The sequence below is a fragment of the Microtus oregoni genome, unplaced genomic scaffold (genome assembly GCF_018167655.1).
Source record: "Microtus oregoni isolate MIOR12 unplaced genomic scaffold, Mior012 000046F_ref0000063, whole genome shotgun sequence".
Classification (NCBI taxonomy): Eukaryota; Metazoa; Chordata; class Mammalia; order Rodentia; family Cricetidae; genus Microtus; species Microtus oregoni.
Window position 1 is genome coordinate 17,825,753 of NW_024543220.1, and position 26,937 is coordinate 17,852,689.

The 26,937-nt window shown below is 47.6% G+C and overlaps 1 protein-coding gene across 1 annotated transcript; it reads right to left on the bottom strand.

Annotated features, from left to right (window-relative positions):
- Positions 1–26,095, bottom strand: Ube2g2 (ubiquitin conjugating enzyme E2 G2). Its single transcript, XM_041634262.1, has 6 exons — positions 25,974–26,095; positions 17,447–17,482; positions 17,310–17,355; positions 5,291–5,409; positions 3,074–3,214; positions 1–1,557 (listed from the first exon to the last, which is right to left on the bottom strand). The coding sequence occupies exons 1-6, from the start codon at positions 26,014–26,016 to the stop codon at positions 1,445–1,447; spliced, it is 498 nt and encodes a 165-aa protein (XP_041490196.1). The 5' UTR covers positions 26,017–26,095; the 3' UTR covers positions 1–1,444.
- Positions 26,096–26,937: the final 842 nt, after the last annotated feature.

Here is a 26,937-nt window from a genome sequence, read left to right on the forward strand (position 1 = left end):
TGGGATATACACTTTTATTCAACAGCAGTTAAAGTCCACCACAGAAGAGGAACACAAGAGGATTCTTTTTCTCATTTAATAAATACAAATGAATAAAAATACTTTTGTTTTGTAAAGAGAATGCCTGTCTTCCACCGCTTGCCAGGGAGGCCAGAGGGTGGCGACAAGCTGGGGCCACTCTGTATGTGTTCATGTCCCCACACAGACCACTTCTTTTCAGAGGGCTTCATCTCAGTGGCCTACAAATACTATTTCGGTACAATTCCCTTCTCCTGGACTCCCAACACCAGACTCCGCTGCGTTTCAAACAGAAACGGCCTCCCTTGGGAGAAAGAAAGCATGAGGTCCCCACAGGTCCCCACCGGGAGCCCCAGAGCCGGGCACTACTAACACCACGAGACATGCACAGCGCCAGCCACTGCTGGGACCACACGTAGGTGGGGAAAAGCGGATCGTGTGCAGGGAGAACTGCGCACACCCACAGATGAGCGGCACTTTAAAAATAGAAACTCATTGTAAATATAACCTGTTTAGAAAAGGCCAACATCCACCTACACTGAAGATCTGTTATTGCTTGTGGAGCCTGCTCGGGCACTGCTGCTCAGCATGGTCCTGCTGTGTGAGACCCTCCACCCCGGCCTGTACCACAGGTGTTCCCCAGCTTGTCTAGTTCAAAATGTGCACCTCTGCTGAGCACCTAGTGGCAGATTCCCTTCCAACCCTGACAGCGAAGAACAATTTGATCCTAGAGCTAAACCTGGTGTAACCGCATGTATATCTACAGAACCCCCAGGCGAGAGCTACACTAAAACCCTGGCGGTCCCAGCCTGCTCTCAAGTGCACCAGTAACTCAGACATGGATGCAACTGGGAGAGCAGCAGTCCTGGTGACCACTGTCCCCTCTTCTCATAAACCCATTTACATAATAGCCCCTGGTGGGGGCTATGGTGACATCTGTGATGCACACAGCAAGCCTCTGTCACCATGTCAAAGGCAGCCTAGGCTTGTAAGTGCAAAGTGTCAAAAGAAGCTCAGAGTGCCTCCTGGGACACCTAGGAACTTAGAGGCAGGGACAGCAGGCTCACACTGCTTTCTCCAAGGCCCCATGTCCTCAGAAGAAGCACTGGTATCCCCAGTCCCTGGTGGATGACAGAGGCAGGTCCTCAGCACTGCAGGAAGGAGCAGAGCTGAGCACCCTGTGGCTGGGAGAGGTAGTGAGGACGGCCTGGACCCCTCCCTGAGGCGCAGCAGGAGGAGTCCTTAGCAACGCAGCCGCTGTCATTATTCCAGTCATGATTTAGGGGAGCTGCCTGTCTGGGATGGAAAGGAAGGAACAATAGGTGCCGTGGCTCCGCGGTTGCCTGTGTTGGTGTCAGCACGGCAGCACTGTGGCGAGTGTTCTGGAGGACAGCGCTGGTCTGCTCGGTGTGTGCAGGGTGTGGCCTCAGAGCCCCAGAGACTTCTGTACAATCTGCTTGGCAATTTTGTAGAACTGCTCACGGTCATCCCGCCACATCTTGGAGGCATCTACATTCGCTCCACTCTCATCATTGGGCTCTGAAAAGACAGGCAACTGCCAATGAAAGGGTAGGCACTTACCACAGCCTCCTTTCATCAAGACCACGGACCTTTCATGGATCATTCCGGAGCCAAATGGACTTCCAACATGAACCAGGGCCTTGTGCCTGAGGAGGGGAGGCGGGAGACTGGCACAAGCAGGGCACTGAGTCTCAGGTCGGCAGGCCCCTCACCACCAGCAATCTGTAGACGCTCCCTCAGGGGACAGAAACCCCCTTCTTGTTGTGGGACAATGGTCTGTACCCTGTCACTTGTATTTTAAATAAACACTGATTGGCCAGTAGCAAGGCAGGAAATATAGGTAGGGCAACAAGAATTCTGAGAAGAGGAAAAGTTTCAGTCTGCAATCATCACCCAGAGAGAGAGGAAGCCAGACAGAGAGCAAGCAAGATGTGACTGCCTCACCAAAAAAGGCACCAAGCCACATGCCTAAGACAGACAAGAATTATGGGCTAATATAAGTTATAAGAGTTAATAAGAAGCCTGAGCTAGCCAGGCGGTGGTGGCACATGCCTTTAATCCCAGCACTTGGGAGTCAGAGGCAGGCAGATCTCTGTGAGTTTGAGGCCAGCCTGGTCTACAAGGGCCAGTTCCAGGACAGGCTCCAAAAGCTACAGAGAAACTCTGTCTCGAAAAACCAAAAAGAAAAAAAGAAAAAAAAAAGAAGAAGAAGAAGAAGCCTGAGCTAAAAGGCCAATCAGTTTATAATCAACGTAGACCTCTGTGTGTTTATTTGGGAGTGAATGACTGCAGGACCAGATGGGACAGGAACCCCACCCCCAACCTGGTCAACACCTTTTCCCACACACCCCAACTTCTCTTGACTGAATCCTATTGCTTTGAACCTCCGTGGACCCGAGTAAGCAATACAAGTCCTCATACACTGAGGGGAGTCTGAAAGCCTGCACTCTCCAGCCCCTCTAAATCCACCCATTCTCTTGGCAGGGAGTATACAAATGTTTGAATATCAGATTGAGCAGTCAAAAGCATTGCTCCCATCCCAATCCCTATACCTACCAGCTCCACACAGATGGTCTTTCTAAGGCAAAACTGCAGGATAGAGCAACCAATGCAGCTCCCAGGGCTGCCCACTGGGCTCAGTCCCAGGGCTCCTGTCCCTGTCAGCTGCTCCTCAGTCCCAAATGCCTTTCCTTCCCACCTCCCTTGTCAATTCCTAGTGTCCCAACTCACCGCAGAGAGACCTAGAGAAGTGTTTCTGCAGTCAGGTTTACCACACTGGCCGGTAACTGTCAGCGGGTTTGCGAATTCCTTGAAAGTACGGGGACCTCACATTGGGGTATCTGTTGTCCTGAGCATTATACCCCTGTACTATGGCACACAGAAGGGTCCCAATAAATGAAAATGCCAAAGATCAGAGAATAGCAAACTGTCAACAATCCAGCAAGTCCTATATAGTCTGTAGTCACGGAAGTATGCTCACACTTGGAAAAGTACAGGCCTGCTACAGTAATAGAAAACAGAATTCACGGCTCACCTGCCAGCATGCTCACCACCGAAAGCAGGATCTTCTCTACACTTTGCACAGGGCTCCACCGCTCAGCACTGCTCTCATAGCCCATGGGATCATCGCCTGGGGCATGCAAGATGGAGATGCAGACTCTCCCGTCAGGATAGACTGTAAAAGGCAGAGGCAGCCACATGAGCCCAGATATGGTGCCACTGTGCTGAGGAGGCTTTGCAGACAGAGGCCCAGCTATTTGTACAGCAGTAACAGGACACTTCCTAATGGCACAAATCCTAGAAAGGCCTACCAGCAGTAGGCCAGACCTATTGGGGATTGACAACGGGGCTTAGGACCAAGTCTACCTAGCATTAACCAGTCACAACTAACTGGATTCCACCTTGCTATGGATTTCTCTGAGCATTCCCATCAAAAGAGGTGAAAGGTGAGTAGACAAAAATTCCAAAATACAAGTATCCAGAAGCCAAGACTCTTCACAGGACTCTGAAGAGCAGGATTTAGACATCCCTAGCTCAACTGATAGGACTCCCCCGCCCCATCTATGTCCATATGGCTAGAGTAGAGGCAAGGCAACTGGATTACTTAAGTACAGAGAAGATGTGGACATTTAGCAACACACTCACTTCAAAATTATTTTTACAAAATAAAAAGACATCAATTTGGGTTGGAGAGGCCGTTCAGTGGTTAAGAGCATTGACTGCTTTTCCAGAGGACCAGGGTTCGATTCCTAGCATCCACAAAATGGCTCAGAACTGTCCTTGACTCTAAGTTCAGGGAATCTGACTCAAGTCTTCTGGCTTCTGTGGGTGCCATGAACATGTTACACAGACATACATGCAGGCAAAATATCCAAATGCATAAAATTGAAATAAACTAAAAAACAAAAACAAAAACAAAACAAAACCAAACAAACAAAAAAACCTGGTGTCAAATAGGTATTATTTTTACAAAATAGAATATCCTACTTGAATTTCTGCTCCAGGATCAGATCTTTAAGATCAGGATTATTAGTGGCAATAAAAATCATTTACAAGAAGGAACATGTCTCTAAAAGCCATCACTCAAAATACAGCACATTGCCCCATTTCTCTTAGGTAAGCTGGGCACAGTAACACATGCATGGAATCTAGCACCTGGGAGAAGTAATCAGGAGAATCAGGAGTTCAAGATCATCCTGGGCAGTGTGATCCCTATATCAAGCACCTCACCCCTCAAATCTCTTATATATAATACCAGAAATAAAGTAAATAGATAAATAAATAAATAATCCCAATCAGAAGAGTTACTGGCCGTAATATTGTGCCCCTTCCCACACATACTGGCACAAACTGTTTCCTGAAGACTAAACTCTGATCATTTTGGGTACTGCCTTACTTCCCAGTCAACAATAGGCTTGACTGCATCACCATGTCACCTCTACGGAGTCTCAAGGCTTCTTAAGTGTCTGCATCCCGTCTAACGAGAGCATTCCTTTAGCACTGCTATAGGAAGACTAGGCTGGCTCCAACTTCTTTTTTTTTTTTTTTTTTTTTTTTTTTTTGGTTTTTCGAGACAGGGTTTCTCTGTGGCTTTGGAGCCTGTCCTGGAACTAGCTCTGTAGACCAGGCTGGTCTCGAACTCACAGAGATCCGCCTGCCTCTGCCTCCCAAGTGCTGGGATTAAAGGCATGCGCCACCATGGCCCGGCCCTGGCTCCAACTTCTTAATGTGCATGAGTGTTTTGCTGTATGTGTGCCTGTGTACCACAAGAGACTCGGTTCCAGAGATGCCTGCAGAGAGCATCAGATTCCCTGGAGCTTGGCTGTGAGCTGGGAATCAAATCTGAGTCCCCTACAAGAGCAGCAAGTGCTTTTAACCACTAAGCCATCTCTCTAGCCCAATTCCAATGTTCTGTCATTAAAAATGACACTGTGACAAAGGCCAATGAAGGCCACAAAGCTCTCAAGGCCTGAAAGCTGCAGTAAGCCCATCAACGCGGGATGGCTGGACTGAATAGCTAGTGTTAACTTCCAACATTTTTTGCTTCTCTACATTAAGCTGACCTTCAAAATGGAAATCCTGGTGTTCGCACCATAACTGATTTGCCAGTTTGGAATCTACCAGTCATTTAGAAATGTACATACAGAAACGTGGTGTTGGAGTGTTGCATCCCATGTGCCTGCAGGAGCCCTGCCTCCTGCTAACACAGCACCATTCTGTTGCCCTGTCAACCACACTCAGATGCACTTACTGTTGGGATGGAACATCTCACAGGTGAATCTCATCTTCGGAGGACTCAAGGGGTAGTCAAGTGGGAAACTCAGGATGGCAGGAAAAACACCAAACTCAAAGCAAGTGTCTTCAGGGCCCCTAAAAATGAGGAAATAAATACAACTGCAAAGCCTGCCATGACTCAGAAGTGGGAGAAGGATACCATCACTGCTTAAAAAAGAACACGGAGAATCTAAACAAACTGCCGCTCTTCTGAGAGCTGTTTCGGCTGTTTTGGACCTGAGGCATAAACATAAGGCTAAACATAGGCAGCAGAGCGTTGCATAATAATTGCACCATAGAGAAACTCAAGCACACTGCAGTCCTAGTTAGGTGACTGTCGGCAGAGGTCCAGCTTCTGTGAGGACCGAGGTGTGAATTGTGGCACAGAATAATCATAATCAAAGAGATGAGGAGTAAGGAATGTATTTCAAAGGATATTTTGAATTTTCCAATGTAATGTGATTTTGTACCTATTAAACAAAGAGGGCACACATGTGATCCTTCCACTAATGCTCAATAGAAAAGAAACCTAGGCCACAGCAAACCCACCTGGCCCTAAGACTCCAACTTGCACCCAGTCAACTCTTAGTATGTAAATAGCAGAATTAGAGCAAGCCATTTTGGAGTCCTGTTCAAATCCTAGAGCCTTAGATGAGGACTGAGACCTGAAGGCAGGGAAACAGGAGAGGGGTACTGCCAAAGACCAACTCCTCCTTCCAAAGCTCACTAATACAATCCGTATCAACAGTTGAAAAGACCGTAGACATTCTCCACTACATAAACTTAGTAAGGCAGAAATGCTAGCTGACAGCTTCCAATGTTAGCATAGGAAAGGTCACCTTGGAACAGCCAGCAGACCAGTAAAAAACAAGTCCTGTACTATTCATACCCTGTCTCAAATAAATAAATAATAAACAGCCCTGCCTCCCTGCGACAGCAGGCCTAACACAGAAAGAACCCTCACAGTGATAAGGACCTGGGCTTTCACAGTCTAAGGAAAATTACAAGATATTGATTCAAAAGCCATCTTTACTTACAAGAAAGGATTTTCTCAAAATACAAACTTAGGCCGGGCAGTGGTGGCGCAGGCCTTTAATCCCAGCATTAAGGAGGCAGAGGCAGGTGGATCTGTGAGTTCAAAGCCAGCCTGGTCTACAAGAGCTAGTTCCAGGACAGGCTCCAAAGCTACAGAGAAATCCTGTCTCAAAAAACAATAAATAAATAAATAAATAAAATAAAATACAAACTTAGCTGGATGTAGTGGTGCCTAACATCTAGTGCATTCTGCTCCACATAAGATTTTGTCTCAAAACAACAACAAAAAGAACAAAGGGTGCGGCGGGGAGGGTGGCTTGGCAGTTAAGAACACGTACTGCTCTTCCAAAGGACCCAAGTTTGATACTCAGCACCTCACTGGGCAACTCGCCATCACCAGGAACTCCAGCTACAGGGGGATCCAACTCCTCTGGCTTCTGGGGACACTTGTACTTATGACTCAAGCACCTTGACACACATAAAAGTAAGAAAAATAATCTGGGGGCGCAGGCTCCATAGCCCAGGTAAACAGGCAGGTGTGTCACCCCTGCCATTGCGCCTTTGACCCAAGCACTGGGGAGGTGAGCTGGGGGATCTCCTAGGCTCACTGGTCAGCTAGCCTCACCAAATCAGCAAATCCCAGGTCAATGAAACAAGCTGTCCTGATGAACATCTGAAGTTGCTCTCCTGCTCCACATGCATGTGGCACAGATATGCACCTGCACGCACACATGTATACAGAGACACATATGTTCCCACAGATAAAACACAACAAAAACAATATCAATATGTTTAAAGTTTTGATAGAGTTCTTTTTAGATACACAGTGATACACAGATCTGTACAATACCAGCTGCACTATTTTAGCTCCACAATTAAGAGAGCAAGGGAAAAAACCCTTTAATTTCATGTGCAGTCACACCCAGGGCTTCGAAAGAACAATGCAGTGTCTTGTTAAGCCAAGTTTTTCCCTCAGTGACAAGCCTTGACTCTGGAAAGCGATCCTGTGCTACTTCAAAAACAAGAGTGAATAGCTCTTCTCCTTGGAGGGATGACATGCTGCCTGACAGTCCCCTGGGGTCCTGGCACCAGGCCAGGGCAGATGATGCCCCAGGAAGCAGCAGCACAGTCACCTTCACAGGGTGTGGTCCAGCTGAGTTTTCCTCTCTCATGCTGCAGGGGCCTGGATGGACCCCTGAGGACCCTCCTCTTCTAAGTAAGATCTGTCCAGCACTATGGAGGTGGTTGCCACCTTTCAGCAATCCCCATCCTTCTCAGTTAAGGGGGTCAAGGGAACTACTGCTATTTTACTATTGAGCAAAGCTGGGAGATGCAGAATGGAGTCTTTAAAACTGCAGTCAGAAGGTCGGACAAAGACACCATCTCAGAAGTAGTCCTGCTAGTCAGGCATGGTGGTGCATGCTATTAGCCCTGCACTCGGGAGGCAGAGGCAGGCGGATCTCTGTGATCTATGTAGAGAGTTCCAGGCCAGTCAAGGATACATAACAGAGAAATCCTGTCTCAAAAGGAGAGAGACAGATACAGACAGGCAGGCAGACAGACAGACAGACAGACAAGACTGAGACAGAAGGTAGCCTGTAGGGTCTCACTATGGCTGGCACCTCTGAGTCTAGAGTAAGAAAAAACTGGGTAGTGCCCTTGGAATGAGTTACATGGCATTTGCTCAATGCTTTGATAACAGGTCTTTGTTTCTCATAATGGGGCTTTATTTAAAAAAAAAAGTCTACTGGGTTGTTCGTAGCATTAAAGCATGACCCAACATTTCCTCAAGTGCGCCCACATCTTAAATAGCAAAGCTATTTGCGCATACCCAGGCTTACTGCTGGTTTAAACTGGGGTTTCTTTCTCTTTTCCAGCATGCCTGCCACTTGAACAGGTATGCAGGTGGCAAACTGTGCAGGGACATGCCTGCCAAAGGTGGGAAATGCCACAGAAAAGCTTCCTGCCCAGGACAGAGAAACAGAACCAACAGCATTTGGACAAGTTTCATCCCACGCTTCTGGGAGTAAAGACCCTCACCTCACAGAACAGGAAAGGACACCCTGTGGTGCCTACAAACAACTTCCATCTACTGACTGCAAACACTGGCCTAACTTACAATTCCCCAGCACACCATTAGAGTGTGTGCCATAACTGCTGCCCTTAGGGAATGCCTCCTTAAAGGCCTCCCTGGCTTCTTGTCTGCAAGAGGCTAGACTGGAAGAATGACCAATGACTGCCATCCCTGCCTGGATGACCGCCTAGCCCAGCCTGTCCTCCAGAGCTGCCTCAGACCACACAGCAATACACCTGTAAACACGGAACTCCACCGGAAGCTTGCCTTTCATTTTTGGATGCTGCAAAGTGAAGCCTAAGGAGAAAAAGCCTGTACCTGGACAGCAGAGGGTCAGAGCAGTCTCCTTCCTGATGCTGCAGCTGCTCGGCCCCACCTGCCACTCATGTTAGAGAAGCCACTCTGCTGTTCTCTTTATGAAAGGTCTTGACAGATGGCAGACTGTCTTACATTGTAAGAGGTGTTAAAATAAAAGACTGACCCCCTCTCTGGAACTCAGAACCAGAGATCAATTACTAAAGATTGCTAATCTCTACAGTAAGGCTGGTTAGATACACAGCATATAAAAAAGTGGGCAAACCCACAAACAACCTCCCCTACCACCCACAGACCCTCAGCAAAACCCCGCAGGAGTGTTCCACTCCACAGTTCAACAAAGGCTTCTCCAGCTGCTCCTACCTCAGCAGGGCCCAGATCATGTGAGGGAAGAGGGCTGCAAGCACCCACACACCTGGCCACATGCTGTGCTGATGTGAGTCACTGGCTAGGCAGCAGGGATCATCAGAGACTGTGTGTTCCCACCTAGTCGACAATAGGACACCACAGTAGGAAGCTGTGACTAGGAAAAAGGTACACAGGTCCCTTTGCTGTCCCAGCAACTTGGATAGACAGGGACACCCTGATTCTTCTGTGGTAGTCAAAAGATCCTTCCATTGTCAGAAGCCAGGTGGTAACAAACAGGGTTTGTTCCACATTGTAACTTCAGGTCAACTCTGTCCAAAGGAGACACAGCCACACCCTAACGTTTTGTGATAGATACTGCTAAAACCCATAAACGCACCCTCACTGAAGGGCACCAAGAACTGCAGAGTGCATTCTAACACACAGACCACTGTCTAACAAGTGCTAATCTTACTCATGTTAAAAAATTGCCAAATACAGAAAAATGTAAGCAAAAAAGCTAGCAGCACTTCCTCCTTCAGCAGCAAGGTTCTGCAGGCCTTCCTGCGTGTGTACGTACACACACACACCCTGGCAACAAAAGGGGATCACATTAAGAGTTAAAATTGTACCACGGTGTATGAGTGATGGGAATGACATTCATTTCTGAAAAGCCTAAATAAACAAATGCCCCACACTTACAGCCTGGAGCACAATGTTATTCAGGTGGCCACACACAAACAGATCTGAGGACTCCACAACCCCAGCAGGAATACTGCAGAAAATAACATGCGCATGGAAAGTCATGGCGCCCGGAACAGGCGGAAGTCTAACAGAATGAACAAGGCTGGAGGACTCATATTTGCCAACTGTAAAACCACAGCTACAACAATCAGACCGTGTGGTACGTGGCAGAAGGACAGGCACAGATCAGTGAACTAGGAAGTCTAAAACTAAGGCCCTGAATCATGGTTATATTTGGTTTTTGACAAAGATGCCAAGATTACTGACTGGGCAAATTCAAGAAAAGGTGCTGAGGCAAGTGGAGGCCCCAGGCAGAGTGAAGGTTGACTCCTACACTTCATTCCTTACAGAAAACTAACTGGAAAGGATCCAAGGTGGAAGTGGAGAGAGCTAGAAGCTACTGGGACAGTTGGCACTGCTTGTCAACCTGACAAAATCTATAATCACCTAGCATCGCCTCTGCTCTGCTTCCCAGTGAGGGACTATCTGGATTAGTTTAGCCGAGATGGGAGACCCACCCTAACTGCCAAACAAATAAAAGAGGGAGTCAAGAGCACTTGCTCTTCCAGGACCCAGGTTCAATTCCCAGCACCCATATGGTGGCTAACAATTGTCCTAACTCTAGTCAAGTTGAGACAAGTGAGCTCTGGCTTCAACTGTACCATATATGGTACACATGCATACATGCAGTCAAAATACGCATACAGATAAACAAATCTTCAAAAGGGGAGTGCTTGGACACGAGCGTTCATCACTCTGCTTCCTGACCATGGGTTCCATGTGACCAGCTGTGTTACATTCCTGCTGCCACAACTTGCCAGCATAAAGGACTATACCCTCAAATTGTGAGTCAAAAATAAACTCTCTCTGCTCCTTGGCACCTTCTCTCTGCTGCCCTGGCTGTCCTAGAACTCGCTCTGTAGACCAGACCGGCCTCGAACTCAGAGATCCACCTGCCTCAGCCTCCTGAGTGCTGGCAGTAAAGGCATGCGTCTTCTCTCTTATATTGCTTTTGTCGGGCATTTGATCATAGCAATGGAAGAGTAATATAATCATTGAACTTCCTTAGGTTCTATATGATGTTAAACCAGCTAAAGCAGCTAGAAAGGCCGTTCACTGACTAAAAGCACATGCTAGTCTTGCAGAGGACTGAGCTCAGATCTAAGAGTCCATACGGGGCAGCCCATCACTCCTTGTAACACCAGCTCCAGGAAACCTGAAGTGTCTCCCAGGCTCCTGCACTCAAAGTGTGGTCACAAGAACCTGACTTTGCAAACTCTGTTTTAAAGAAGGGGCTTCATCTTAAGCCATATAATGAGCAGGGGGCCAATCTCAGCTCCAGAAATGTGTGCAATCACAGAATTTGAACAGATATCTTAAAATAGCCAATTAAGGAGCTAGGGAGCAGGGCCATAAAATTTAACAAGGTCCAGATGTTCTTGGGAGGCATCCTGTCTACTTTACCCTATGCCCTCCTTACCCAATCCCAAGTCGATGGGGCAGGAACTCCCCTGATTACAGCATTTCCCTTTAAAAGTTCTGCCCTCCCAGGGTTCCCTGCCACACTTTCTGTACCCGCCATGCATGGGCGCTGGAAAAGTGTTGGTCCAAACTTGAGATTGAATATTAAAAACCCTCACATAATTTGCATTGGAAATCTGACTCTGTGGATTCATTTGGGGACATAAACTCAGCCACAACAGTGGTACACAGAAGTGACTGGGTCACCAGGCTGACTGAGTACTGCAGGAACTGAGTTTTGGTGTCAGTTGAATAGGCTGTTAGAGGGTGGGGCTTGTTTGGAGGAAATGGGTCACGGGTGCTTTTCAAGGGTGTGTTTTGTCCCTGGCTAGTCCTCTCTCCTCCCTTCCTGCTTCCTGGTCACCCTGAGATGAGCAGCTTCCTCCAGCACAACTCTCATCAACGTGACAGTCTACTTCACCTCAGCTCCAAACACAGTGAGCCCCGGAACCATAAACTGCGGACTAAAATGGCTCTCCTCCTCCTCAGCTGCTTTCTCGGTACTCAGTCACCACGACAGCACAGCCAACGACATAGCTGCATCTGCACATGAGGGCCCAGTTACCAAAGCCCTCAGTGCTTGGCCCAAGCACAGATCAAACGAGCCTTGAGTCAAGGCGATGGCAAAGAAAGTCAGCAGTGTCAGGCTTCCATGAGACAAGCAGAGTCCAAAACTACCAGGGCCAGAGGAGGCCCTAGAAACCAGCAAGATTCTGAGGGAGGAAAGGCCTCCAGTCAGTCAGCTCTCTGCCAAAACAGCAGGGTGAGACAAAGCCACAGGAGGACAGTTAATTCCTTGATAGATGTTTTAAGAACATTTGTAAACGGCCTCTTGTTTGTGAAGGGTCTGGAACAGGACCAAAACCCACAAAGTCACTAGATCTTGAAGCAGGGGAATTCCACACTAATGCAAAAGCCTTATTCAAATACAAACGTGCTCTCCTGAATATCACTTGTAATTACTTTTTAAGACAGGTTTTCAAAATATTTGTTTAACTTTATACTGTTTATCTAAAATTAGTAATAGTTAACTCAACAGACTTTTTAAAATCCATACTAGAGAGCTCAACTGTTCTTCAATGAGCTTCTAAGCACATCTACTGTGGACACACATGAGCCAACAACTTCTAAATATTCCAGGATCATCGGTGCCCTGACCTCTGCAGCCTCCTGACAACTGCTGCTCCTACAGCTGGCGTGCTGCTGTGATGGCATGTGAGCAAGCGCAGGTGTGTCTGTGTTGACACAGGACATGGCAGATGAAACAAGCAGGTCACACATCAGTTCACACACATGATCACCTGCTTCTTTAAAAAGCAAACAATGCCTGGGGAAATGGCTGGAGGCCCAGAGTTTGATTCCCAGCACTGTAAAGTAAGTGAAACAAAAGTAAACAGACTCCACCTGACATGCCCCCCAGCAATGACCTACCTAGGGGCAGCAATGGCCACAGGCCTGTATCATCTCACCGAAAAGAAACAGAATCCTCCGTCTTACATGGCTTCACCAACATCTAATGCTAACAATCAGCAAGTTCCAGAAATGACTCCTAAGTTTTAAATAACTTGCATTATAGAATACTGTTAATTTTTCTGTTTGTTTTTGGTTATTGTTTGGTTGGTTTTTCAAGACGGGGTTCTCTCTATAACAGCCCTGGCTCCCCTGGAACTCACACACCAGACTGTAGTTGGTTCTTTTACTCTTTGGGGGCCACCACCCAGCTTCCAAATAAATGTACAGAGGCTTATTCTTACTTACTTATTCTTAAGCCCGGCCTTAGCTTGGCTTGTTTCTAGCCAACTTTTCTAACTTAAATATCCCATTTCTCTTTAACTACCTCTTGTCTGGGCTTTTTACCTTTCTTTATTCTATAGCTCTTTCTTTCCTTCCTACTCCCTAGTTGGCTATGTTTCTGTTTGTCTGTGTGTCTGGCCCATGGCATCCTCCTCTCCTCCTTTTATCGCTCCTCCCTCTTCTTTCCTCTTCTAGACTTCTGCTATTTATTTATTCTCTCTGCCTGGCAGCCCAGCCCATTTCTGCTATTGACCATTTATTTAGCTCTTTATTGGACCAATCAGGTGTTTTAGACAGGCAAAGTAACACCGTTTTACAGAGTTACACAAATGCAACATAAAAGAATGCAACACATCTTTGCATCATTAAACAAATGTTCCGTATAAACAAACGTAACACATCCTAAACTAAATTTCACAACAGTAGACCAGGCAACTCTTGAACTCAGAGATCTACCTATCTCTGCCTCCCGAGTGCTGGAATTAAAGACGTGCGCCACCACCATGCAGGCCAATTTCTCCACTTTACCAGTTCTTGTTGTTATTGTTACAGCCTAAGGTTTCCAGCATCCACCAGAGACTTGGAACAGACCCCTCAAGTACACAAGGCTCAAGTGTACCACGGTGCACACAGACTCCAGAAAACTTACAAAAATGTGACACAGCTCAAGCAATTAAGGTTTGACAAGCATCAGGTCTAGTGGACTTTCTCTAGATAGTGTTTATGGATGACTTAAATAAAATCAAAACCCCTCACTTTCACTCAGATTTCACGCACAGCCTAACCTTCACAGGCAAAAATTACCAGACATTTTTGCAGGCCAACTTGTAGATCTTTAGGAACTAATGTGGTAGGCCTATAGCAGCTCAGCAAGCTGAGGAAAAGGATCAAAAGTTCAAGGCCTTTCCTGAACCACAAGAGTGAGTTCAAGACCAACCTGGTAGGGGCTAAAGAGATGGCTCAGTGGTTAAGAGCATTGCCTGTTCTTCCAAAGGTCCTGAGTTCAATTCCCAGCAACCACATGGTGGCTCACAACCATCTGTAATGGGGTCTGGTGCCCTCTTCTGGCTTGCAGGCATACACACAGACAGAATATTGTATACATAATAATAAATAAATAAATATTTTAAAAAAAGGACCAACCTGGTAAATTTAGCAAAACCCTGTCTGAAAATTAAAAATAAAAAGGCTTGGTCATAGATGATGCCGTGTTCTGATAGCATGGACAGGGCTCTGAGCATTGGGGGTGGGATGGACACACCGATGGGACACACACCAATGTGCTATAAGCACAGGCACAAACGAGTCCTACCTTGCTCAGAGTTCACACCAGGTGTCTCCCCACCCTGTCCCCCCAGAGTGCTTCTCAACCAACAAAGTCCAACCTGAAACACTGTAGTTAACTGGAAATGATTATTGACTGAGACCCTGATTACAGGGTGTGGCTTTCTCAGTCTAACCTAACTTTATTTTCTTGCACATCTAAAGTAGGAAAAAGAATGCTAAACAGGCTGAGTATGGACCAGAGAAGAGAACACTCTAGACTCAGGGCCCCTCTGCTGCTCTTTCTAACGTGACTGAAAGTTAAATATCACAAAATCGAGACTGGGCATAGGAGCCACAAGCTCACTTTGGTATAAGCTGCATCATACTCAGGACCAGGAACAGTGGAAGGCCTGCAAGCCAGAGAAGGCAAACAGAAAAATGAGAACCAGAAGTGGGGTGGGAAGGAGAAAGCGGGGAAGAAGCAGAGGCCCTGGTTTTTCAGGTCTAATGTTGCTCCGGGAGGTCCCTTTGGCCACCTACTACTTTAAGGACCTTTTTCCTACTAGAAAAGCCACCTACACTATTGGACACAAATCCATCACAACTACTGTGAATTATGGGATATAAATATTGAAGGGACACTAGCCCACACAAGAATGTGGCTCTGGCAGGCCCTGTCCTTCTCCCCACTTCCCTCAGCCTTGCTAAAAACCATTAGATTACATTCCTAAAGCAAGCTAGACCCAAAGGTCTATTCCCTTATTTGGCCACTTCCTCCTCCTAAGGCTGACTTTCAAGGTCCAGCTATCAAAGTATTGAAGTCTAGCATCAAAAGCCCCTAATTTAATTTGGCTTACCTAATTAACATGCCCCATTAAAACAAAGCACCTCATCCTAACCTGGGGTTTCCCCTTGTACCTTCATAAATTGCCATCTTCCTATGTGCCATGTCTATCTCCCCTCTATCCGGATGCAGTCCCTTGTCCCTCCAGGACAAATACCACTGCCCCCATTCTCTCATTTGTTGGGGACTATATTTTCAGGTGTGTGACTTTTGTTTACGCTGCATTTGTTTAACTCTGTGAAGCTGTGTTACTGTGCCTGTCTAAAACACCTGATGGTCCTAATAAAGAGGTGAACGGCCAATAGCAAGCAGAGGCAAGGATAAGTGGGGTTATCAGGCAAAGAGGATAAATAGGAGACCAAGGCACAAGAGAAGGAGGGGACATCTGGCTAGTCACCCAGCAAGCCAAGGAGAAAGCAGTAAAGAAAGGTATGCAGAAATAGACAAAGATAAAAGCCCAGAGGCAAAAGGTATTCGAGATGATATAAGTTAAGAAAAGCTGGCAAGAAACAAGCCAAGCTAAGGCTGGGCATTCGAAACTAAGAATAAGCCTCCGTGTGTGATTTATTTGGGAGCTGGGTGGTGGGGCCCCAAAAGAACCTAAAAAGCCAAAAGAGCAAAAAATTAATACAACTCATTCTCTTTCCCTTCTCTCACATCCTCTAGCTCCTTTTTTGTCTCTTATCCCCTGCCCTCTGTCCCTCTGGGAAAATAAATCTTTGTGCTGAGAACTTGGTCTTGGGGGCCCTGAGCCGATACCATTCCTTTCAGATATATATTGATAAATACACACATATGTTGTTTTGTTTCGCTTCTAGCCATGGTTTCTGGTTTCTAAGTCATTCTTTCGGGTCAGGCCTTCAGCATTTAGACAAACTGCCCAAGTCAGATCGTAAAGAAATTCTCTGACTTAACTTTCCCCATGACAGGTGATAAGACCCTCCTCCTTCCAGAAGGGTCTAGGCTTGAGGAAGTAATGCATAAAGGGAGGTCAAGAAAGCTGACTAGACAGCTCCAGCTGGGCTTCCATGCAGGTTATCAGAGTTATATATGCCATCAGGGAAAGGAGATAGTGGCATTACAGGATGGGGTTGGAGCCTGTGGCCAGCCCATGTGTGGCAGCTCACAGGAGGAACAAGAACTCACCATGTGCTATGAAGTACCTGTGCTCGCAACTGTCTATAACTCTAGTTTCAGAGAATCTAACACCCTTTTTTAACCGTCACAGGCACCAGGCACACATGTAGGCAAAACACTCATACCTATACTTCAAAAACCAAACCCAAAAGCACTCTGTAAGAGACTGACTGTGAGTGAAGTGTCTCGCTTTCAGGGGCTGCTATAATGATGGGTCACATGAACCCTGACGGCTAGCAGCTAGCTAGTCAGAAGCTCCAGACACTCAGACTTAAGGCTAGGCCTAAACAGAAGCCGTCCTGGGGACAGAAACCTCAGCCTGGGGGCCTGCCACTCTCCAGATAGACGGTGTCATGACCGCACTGCATCAGAGCATCTTGGATGCTGCTCTTGTGGGGAGAAACCCCACAGCTCTGGGCACACGGAAGTTTTCTGTGTGTCTATGGTGTGAAAGCAAAGAGCTAAGTAAGGAATTGCTGCTTCCTAAGAAGACTGTTTCTCCCTAAGAAGTTTCAAGATGACATTAAAAATCGCCATCTTGAAACTATCCAGAGCCAATATTCACAACTAAATGTTTTTTAAATATTTATTTATTTATTATGTATACAATATTCTGTTTTAGTGTGTGCCTGCAGACCAGAAGAGGGCACCATTACAGATGGTTGTGAGCCACCATGTGGTTGCTGGGAATTGAACTCAGGACCTTTGCAAGAGCAGGCAATGCTCTTAACCTCTGAGCCATCTCTCCAGCTCCCAACTAAATGTTTTCATTGGTGCTAAAAGAACACTGCCCTCTCCTTTGGATCCGTGTTCACTTGGATTCTGCCCAGAGAACAAGGCCTGCCTGGACCCACTCAACACATCAGAGTAGAGACCCTTAGGCCTGGTTTCCAGTACAGCGGGTAAAAACAATTAACTTACATGATCAATGCCTCCCATTCAAAAAAATTCTCTTCATTCATGGGGCCTACAGGGAAAGAAAAAAATTCCACATCTTAATTAGAAGGCCACTTTGACAATTGGAAGAAAATCATAATGAAGTCACTTGAGGCCCTTACCTGCCACAATTCCTTCTGGAGGATTCAGGGTTAATTCTGTAAAGTTAAGGAGCAGAGCCATTACCAGACAGAATATGTTACATTGTCACTTAGCAGAACACTTTCATGAATCATATATGAACCACATTACAGCGTACAAGTCTTCCAAGAGGGCAGCTCTCTGTTCCCAAATAAATGCCCAGCCCCGAAACCAACTCTGGCTCTGAGCAGCCCTTTATACCAGTAAGAAGTGAAAACAATGGGGTACATACTGTACCCTGTCATGCTCCTGCCAGCTCCTCTGACAAACACTTACAATCTAAAATGGGCTGTTTCCTAATTAAATGGCATTTCCTATCATTTAAGAGCTCAAACCTTGCCGGGCGATGGTGGCGCATGCCTTTAATCCCAGCACTCGGGAGGCAGAGGCAGGCGGATCCCTGTGAGTTCGAGACCAGCCTGGTATACAGAGATAGTTCCAGGACAGGCTCCAAAGCCACAGAGAAACCCTGTCTCGAAAAACCAAAAAAAAAAAAAAAAAAAAGAGCTCAAACCTTTCTGAAGGTGACAGAACAGAAGGAGGAGGCCAGGCTGAGGTGGCAGGAAGAGGCATAATCAAATCTATCACTCTCCAGGTCAGTGGTCTTGGCCACCACCCTGCAGAAGTGCAGATGCCCACCATGACGATGACATGGAAGACAGGCCTACTACAGAGTCTCAGCCATTTAAGACCAGGAGCTGCCGAAGACCAGACAACCAGCTCGGCCACCAGGCGGCATGTCAATTCTTGGCAACATGGTTTTTAGTCCAGGTCATGTTCCAGTCTGGGGTGTGTCCCTAAGAGTCTAGTGTTGAAAGCAGGTTAGCAGTACTGGGGTGGGGAAGAGCATGACCTTAGGAGCTAGGGGCATGTGTGACATTGGTACATGACTCCAGGGTGGTTACAAAAGCGGCTTGCTGCTCTCTGGCTTCCTGTGCCAGGTGTGATCACATTGTCACATACAATCCCGCACTCAAACCACTACAGTCACCACGACGTTGGTCACCCATTGTCACCCCACAGACCCTTGTACTTCGAACTCCAAAAATGTGAGCTAAAAAAAGAAATTTAAGCCAGAGTGTCACCTGTAAAACCTGGATTGGCCTGGAACTCACTATGTCCCCGGCTGGCCTCAAACTTGCAGCTACCCTCTGGCCTCTGCCTTGCAAGAAAGACTTGTGTGTGTGCCCCACTGTGCCCAAATGAGCATTTCTGCTTAATAAAGTCACTCACATTAGATATTGCTGTGGTAATGACCTACAGATGAATACAACCTGTGTGAACAGACACCAAACCTGCGGACACACTTGGAAAACAGTGAATGGAAAGAGGACAAGTCACACAGTAAGAAAACCAGCACAGAGTACACTGCATCATCTGAGTGCCAATGCAATCAAGACGACCGACAGCAAGCATACAAAAGGCCTGCAGAGCCACATGGTGACCTCTGAAAAACAGAAATTAGTAACCCTGCTAAATAAGATTAAGGCAAAAGACCAGAAACAAAGAATGGAAACTGATCATCCAAAGAAATCTAAAGCCAGTAAGAAATGGTGAGATGCTCAAAGTTGCTATGAGGTCAGCATCCATATGTGCGGTTAGAAAGTGGGTTTCTTAGGAGAGAACACACGGCCACAGAGACACAGAAACACTAACAGAACCACACTTGACAAGAGGGGCTGTCTTGGTCTTCACAAAACAAACTTAACTTCACTTTAACGCTCCAGGGCACGGAATACTTCTTACTGCCTGCCCTGCTGCCCTTGCCGTATACTACACCCAGGAGCGAGCAGAGGGGAGAGGAAGAGAAAGGGGAGAGAGAGGAGGAGGGAGAGCACATCCAATAGCACAAGAACACCCTGTCATGGACACAGTCACAGGACAGACACCACAGCAGACCCTGCCAAAGCTTTCTTTGGTTAGGGCTGTACACAATCTCAAAGGTCACAAACCTCCCCAGTCCACCAGGGACACATCATGCAGGCTTTCTTCACTTAATGGTAAGCAATCCAGGGTTGACATGGCCTCGTTTCCTACAGGCTGCACTGTAGGAAAACCTGCAAAGGCAAAACAGCGCTAGACCATCTTGTGGGCCTCTAGCTATCACCCCAGAAAAGGAAAAGGGGGCTAAGTTGGAAAATACACAACAGAGGACACTATTAAGAAAAGGCTCGGCCGATGACGGTTCTGTCTGCCAAGTCTAGTGACTTGGGTTTAAAGCCCAGGACCCACATGATAGAAAGAGAGACTGATCCACAAGCTGTCCTCTGACATCCACATGAATGTCATATTATGTCAGCCACACCCCCAAGACACACAAGTAAATGTAACTAAAAACGCTGGTGGGGAAACGTGAATAAGGGACTAGAGAGAAGGCTCAGTGGCTAGGAGAACTCACTGCTCGTACAGGGACCCAGCACACACATGGCGGATTACAAATGCCAATAACCCCAGTTTCAGGGGATTTAACACCCTCGTCTCGTCTCTGTAGCACTGTATATATGCAGTGCACTTTAATACATGCAGGCAAACACTTATAAACACAAAGTAGCAATAAAGATTTTTGTTTACAGTGAAAGAAGAGAGACAGAAGATAAGGAGAGGCCAGGCAAGAAGAAGGAACAAGAGGCTGTGAGGCCAGATGTGCGCACACTTCAAGGAGGTAAGAAGGCAGAGGAAGAGGCCAAGTACCAGGACGGATGGAGGGAGCACCTCCCAACAACACAGTCTACAGTCTCCCTCTGTATCTCTATCACAGGAACAGATTGGGATAAAGAACAGAACCAGCTTGCCAAGGCTTTACACGCTCCGTCATCTGAAATCTAGTCCCATTACCCCTGATGAAACAAAAACACTTAAAATGAGGCTGCTAAAATAGGGGCTGAGGCACAATGCATGGAACAAAGATCACCTAGCACAAACTGCAGAATAGCTGTATTCTTTGTAGAGTTCCCTCAGAACCTTCCTGAGACACCACTTTTCCCTTAGAGAGACGGGGAGGTCAAGCCTGCGGCAGAAGACCAGCAATGCTGTAGACCCAGGCTCTGTGCAGCTAGCACCATCCCACCCACTTCGCTATCCAGCAGTGACACCTGCTGGCCAGAGATGAACTGCAGTCAACGGCAGGAAGGCTTCACGGCAACACAGGAAACCACAGTTCCATGTTTACTGATAAACATAAATTCTAGAAGAGAAACAATTACTAACCATATCAGAAAATTTCAAAGACTATTCCCTGAAAATGGTAATTTGTTAAAAACTACTTTTCGCCAGGCGGTGGTGGCACACACCTTTAATCCCAGCACTCGGGAGGCAGAGGCAGGCGGATCTCTGGGAGTTGGAGGCCAGCCTGGTCTACAAGAGCTAGTTCCGGGACCGGCACCAAAGCTACAGAGAAATCCTGTCTCGAAAAACCCAAAAAATAAATAAATAAATAAATAAATAAATAAATGAAAACTACTTTTCTTAAAAGTAGTTTAAGAAGTAGCCACTACACAAACAAAATACAAATTTGTCCAATGATTCCGTTTCTAGAAGCCTATCACACTGATACACTGGGAAGAACAAGAAAGACGGCTGCAGAGGCTACTCTTTCAAGAAACTGAGAAAGCACAAAAGCCCCAAAGTCTACAGTGGAAAACCAGGGAAAGCCAGGGGTCACATTGGCATGTTCTACACACTGCACAGGACATGCTGAACAGAGACAACCAGGTTCAAGTGAGTCCTTGCTGAGTCCAGGTAGACAGGCCTGTCCCGCACCCTAACTCTGGAGGTCTTGCCTTCAGAGCTGCAAGAAAATCAGATTCTCTTGCCTCCACTAGTCTAAGGCACAGCACAGCAAACTAACACAGCTGGAACACTCCCAGATAATATGTAAAGGGACCCTGACTTCTCCCACGAAACTTTAAAATGGATTACAGGTATTAACTGTGAAACACACAGACTTACATGTAAACAGAAATAAACTAAACCTAAAGTTTTAAAATAAAGGAACCAGTGGACTGGGGAAATGACACATGGAGTCAAGCCAAAGAGGGAAAATATTGGCAAGGCAAATATCCAATAAAAGGCAATGTTAAAGAAGTGTACAAGCTAAGGAAACAACCCAATTTAAAAATAAACATTTCATCAAAAAAGGCAGATGGTCGGTAAGCTTGCAATGACTCAACACTGTCCGTTATGAGAAAATTTCAAGTTAAGCCACTGGAGACACTAACATAAGCCGAACAGGAAGGAGAAAAAATTAAAAACTCTAAAGAGCTGCGGAGCATCTGTGCTAGTGGGAACAGCGGCATCAGACAACTGGGCAGAGCCTTCTAAACTAAGCAGGCATTTATGCCAAGAGAAACGAAGACAAGCACATGATGTTCACAGCAGTCTCATAGCAGTGATCATCAGGAAGCAAATGTTTAAACAGAGTAGCCTGGCCATGCAATGGATTACCACTCAACATTAAAAGGGAACCGCATGAGGCTAGAGAAATGATTCAGCAGTTAGGAGCACTAGCTACTCTTACAGAGGACCCGGGTTCAGTGCCCAACACCCACAACTGTCTCTATGTAACTCCAGCTCCAGGAGATCTAACTCCCTCTTCTGGCTTCTGCAGACACGAGGCAAGCACATGGTACACAGACATGCATATAGGCAAAGACTACACACAAAGAATACAAACAAAACCTTTAAAAAGGAAAAGGAACAATCACTGCTCCCTATCTGAATATCTACAGATATTCAGGGTCAACAGAGGTTTCTGAAAATACCAAAATATCATCAGTGGACACTCCCAGAAACAAGTCATACATTTTAGATGGCTACTCAGAAATCCACAGAGAAATCTCACTCCACCCTGGCAAGCCCTGTCAAGATTTTAACACAACAGCTGGAACTACCTGCCCTGCGCCATCACTTGCTGCTGGAAGAGTAAGGGGACACTGCACCAAGGCCAGCAGCACGGGCAACCCTCGACACAACCGTGCCCAGTGCAGAGAAGTACCAACACTACAGCAGTGAAAGCAGAGGGGCACTGTCCAGGAGGACAGGCGGGTCGTAGGGCGGGTCATTCTGAGGACACTAGTATTCACAGCTCAGCACTGTCCGGGAGGACAGGCGGTCGTAGGGCAGGACATTCTGAGGACACTATGATGCACAGCTCAGCACTGTCCGGGAGGACAGGCGGGTCGTAGGGCGGGTCATTCTGAGGACACTAGTATTCACAGCTCAGCACTGTCCGGGAGGACAGGCGGTCATAGGGCAGGACATTCTGAGGACACTAGTATTCACAGCTCAGCAGTGTCAGGAGGACAGATGGGTCATTCTGAGGACACTAGTATTCACAGCTCAGCAGTGTCAGGAGGACAGGCGGTCGTAGGGCAGGACATTCTGAGGACACTATGGTGCACAGCTCAGCACTGTCCGGGAGGACAGGCGGGTCGTAGGGCAGGACATTCTGAGGACACTATGGTGCACAGCTCAGCACTGTCCAGGAGGACAGATGGGTCATTCTGAGGACACTAGTATTCACAGCTCAGCAGTGTCAGGAGGACAGACGGGTCGTAGGGCAGGGCATTCTGAGGACACCAGTATTCACAGGTCAGATGATGCAATGAACACACAGGAGCAAGAAAGAAAGCCTGCCGGCTATAGACATTTCACCAAAAAAGGCAAAGCTGGCCCGTGGACATGAACAGTGGCTGCTACCTCACTCATAATCACTGATATATCAATTAAAGCCACAGGATACCATGCTATGTCTACCAGAGTCCCAGAAGCTAAAGACTACATGAAAAGCAGAAGCAGCGAGACTCTCAGCTGTGGCACTGGAAAAGCCAGAGTGAAACAGTTTAGCATAGCATGAAACAGGCTCGTCATTCAAATGCTCCATGAGGCCAGGCGGTGGTGGCGCACGCCTTCAATCCCAGCACTTGGGAGGCAGAGGCAGGCGGATCTCTGGGAGTTCGAGGCCAGACTGGTCTACAAGAGCTAGTTCCAGGACAGGCACCAAAGCCACAGAGAAACCCTGTCTCGAAAAACAAAAAACAAAAAACAAAAAAAAAAAAAAAATAGAGTAAACAAATGCTCCATGAGTCTGAATTATGCTCCAATACAAACCTGCACATGGGCACCAAGAGCTTTTCAAAACTGCTCGCGACTGCAGGACTTACAAAAATCAAACTGCAAATTAAGCGTCTACGGGTAGCAGAACAGATGGATTCCGGTTTATTCATAAAAAGAAATCCACTCAGCAAGGAGAGTGAACTGTAGCCACAAGCTCCAAGAGAAAGGAAACTGAGACACAATGCTGGGCAAGAGATTCCAAGGCAAAAACAAGCAAACAAAACATAATACTGTATACTTTCTACTAAGTTGACAGACAGACAAAAGGAAACTACACATTGTCTGGAGATAGAGTGGCAAACACGAAGAAAAGGAAAAGAATGGTAATTCAGGGGAGAAATCATGAAGACTCTAAGCCACTGTTGGTGCTCTATTTTGCAAGCATGGGATCATGGACACCAAGTTACTCGGCTGGCCATTACTGTAACAAAATGCCTGAGATAACCACCTACAAAGAGGGAAGTTTTGGCTCAGTTTTGGCAATTCCGGTGCTGCTGAGTGTCTGCTTGTGAAAAACATACCACAGCAAGCAGCACCAGGCATGGCCAGGAGCCAGAGAGAAGAGGAGGGCTGTCACTGAGAGCAGATCCTTAAAGGGAGCATAGGGAGCATGGGGAGCCCAGCCTTTCCGCTTCTTCGTGTTCTGGCCTCCAGGTAAACAGCTTTGCTCTGCTTCATGCCTCTACTGTGATGCACTGCCTCGCATTCGAGCCCAGGCATGACTCAGGGGTAGACACACTTACTGCCAAGTGTGACAACTTGAGCTCAAGCTTCCCAGAAGCCACACAGAAGAAGGGAAAAACCGACTCCTGCCAGTTGTCCTGACTTCTGCACACGCCCAGGCACTGGCCTGCTCACACATAAATACATAATAACTGCAATTAAAGCACTCTCAAGTCTGTCCAGAACTGGGAATGGTGACACCGTCTGGAAACGGGGTCTCACCAGATGTACCAGACCAGACTTAGCATACTGGCTAGGCTGGGCTCTAAACCAATGCCTGCTGACTTCTCAAGTGGGAAATCTGGACATCCATACACCCAGGAAAAGATGGCCCCGGGGAGAGACATGTCAGAAACTCATGGAAGCCAGCACCAGAAGCTAAGGGGCAGGCACACTAGTTCAACCATGGCCACTCCTGTTGAGTCTACCTAACACTGGAGTACACTGTCTTAAACACGACAAACCAGATGCTAAGCCATAAAAGAGGGGACACACTCAGAGGGGCTTTATCGAGTTTTACAGACACAGGGGAAAAAACAAAAGCCCTCACTTCTCATGCTTGGTACTGATGGATGCATTTTCTGTCACTGTTGTCACAGTCTAAAACAATATCCATTGATGACCTCATGGTTTCCATGCGTCAGTGGGTCTGGGCCCAGCCAAGACAGCTGGGGCAGTTTTCAGGGCCACAACCCAAGTCCATTTAAGTCGCTGGCACAACTCAGTTCCATATGGCTGTAACACTGGTCCCAGACTGGCTGTCAGCAGAGGCCACCTTAGCGCTCCTTACCCTGTTCCTCTTGCAAGCGGCCACCGCAGGTGGAACCCTCTCCCTTGTGAACCCCCCTAACCTCTTCTCCAGTTTTCCCATTTTAGGGTCCACCCTTTTATGCGAATTCTTTTCCGCTCCCAAATTTAGATGATCCGTGACCTTAACTGCAAACGAAATGACAATAGGGTTGAAATAATGTTTGAGGCTTTTGCGCAGACAGAAGATGGGGAATAAAATTTTCTCTAATGTGACTACCCTTGTGTTCAACAAGCACGGCCGAGAGCGAACTTGATAGAACTTAGACCCCTGTCCCAGAACCTAACTGCTGCCTACCTCCTTTATTTATTTATTTTTATAAAAAAAGATGATGTTTTTAGGCCTGGAAACAGAGCTGAAAAAGTAAAACAGAGCTAAACACTGATCCAGAGAAAAGGAAATGGTCTTTTCAAGTCCCCGAACCCGTGTCTGCGAAACTTTGGTTTGCTCCAGCAGGACAGCAACTCTCGCCTGCAGCGTGGCCGGAGGTTTAAATCTTTATTTTGCTCACTTTCAACTTTTTCCCCAAACTCTCCTCTACCTCATGACCACCTTACAGGGACAACCCAGTCCTTGCTGAGCACCGCCCCGCGGCGTGCGTCTCCTGTCGAGAGGACGGATGCGCAAACCCGCAGGGACTCAGGGACCAGGGACCAGGTCCAGGTCGCAGGGCAATGACCGCGCTGGCCGAGCCCGCATCTGAGCCCAGGGCCTGCCCCGCGGCAGCGGGCCGGGGCGCGCAGGCGACAGCGACAGCCCAGCCTTCCGCACGCGGGCTGTCCGGGTCGCAGGGCTAACGCAGCGCAGCGCCCGGCGGTAGGCTACCGGGAAGAGGACGGGAAGGCGGGAGCCGCCCGACTCACGTTTGTACTCGGCCATCAGCCTCTTCAGTGCCGTCCCCGCCATACTGCGGAACCTGCCTTCAGCAGCCTCGCCACATCCGCGCCGGTCCCACCCGCCTGCTCCGACGTCCACGGCTACTTCCGGGGCGCTGCCTCGGGTCAGAAGTGCGTCCGGGGCGCGCGCGGGTGACGTGGCATGCCAACGTGGTGTGAGGCCGGGGCCCGAGGAGGTTCTCCTGGCGCTCGCGGCTTCAGGGCTCTGACAGACGGAGCCTTGGTTCCAGAACCTTTCCGGCCGGCCTCACCCTTGGCGCCGCCGCCCCGGCTGGGCTTTGGAGCCTCCCCACGCCGTGTGGCCGCGCTTCGCGCACAGCTCATCCTGTGGTCCCTCTCTGAAGAATCCAGCGAGGGTCAGGATGCCCCACGGAGTGTCCCGAGCGAAACACGGTTCCTCGCTCTTGGTACCCTCCTCATAAGTGTCTGTGAAACTTGAGGCCAGCAAGAGCTCCCTCCCACCACAGATTATGTACCTCTGGCTGTCCTAGAACTCACTCTATAGACCAGGCTGGCCTCGAACTCACAGATTGGATGCCTGCCTCTGTCCGAGCCACTATGCCTGGCTTTCCTAGTGACCACGGTGATTTGAGAAGATGACGCTCCCTTGGATTCACAAAGGGAGAATGAAGTCCCCATCCCGGGCTATATCCCACCCTTTCTGTAAACAACCCAGTCTCGCCTCCGAGGACTCTTCTCATCACACAGGGCTCCCAGGTAAATGTTCGGCATCTCTTTGGTTGCACAACTGCTTTCCCTTAAGGGGTACAGCTGAAGACAAGGGCTCTCCCGGAACAAAGGGGCTCCTAGGATGTGATACTTTGGAACACCTTCCTGCTGGGACTCGAAGTACAGATTTTTGCTGTATCTCCTCACACATCCACTGACCTCAAAGATTTGAGCATTAGGTTCATGTCATTTAACATTTAAA

Bases quoted from the DNA above. Each gene is read 5' to 3' on its own strand.
- Ube2g2 (XM_041634262.1), bottom strand. From the start codon at position 26,016: ATGGCGGGGACGGCACTGAAGAGGCTGATGGCCGAGTACAAAC. The intron at 17,356-17,446 runs GTAAGGGCCTCA...CTTTCCCTGTAG, and splicing joins TCCAGAAGGAATTGTGGCAG to GCCCCATGAATGAAGAGAAT. The intron at 5,410-17,309 runs GTAAGTTAATTG...CCTCATTTTTAG, and splicing joins GAATGGGAGGCATTGATCAT to GGGCCCTGAAGACACTTGCT.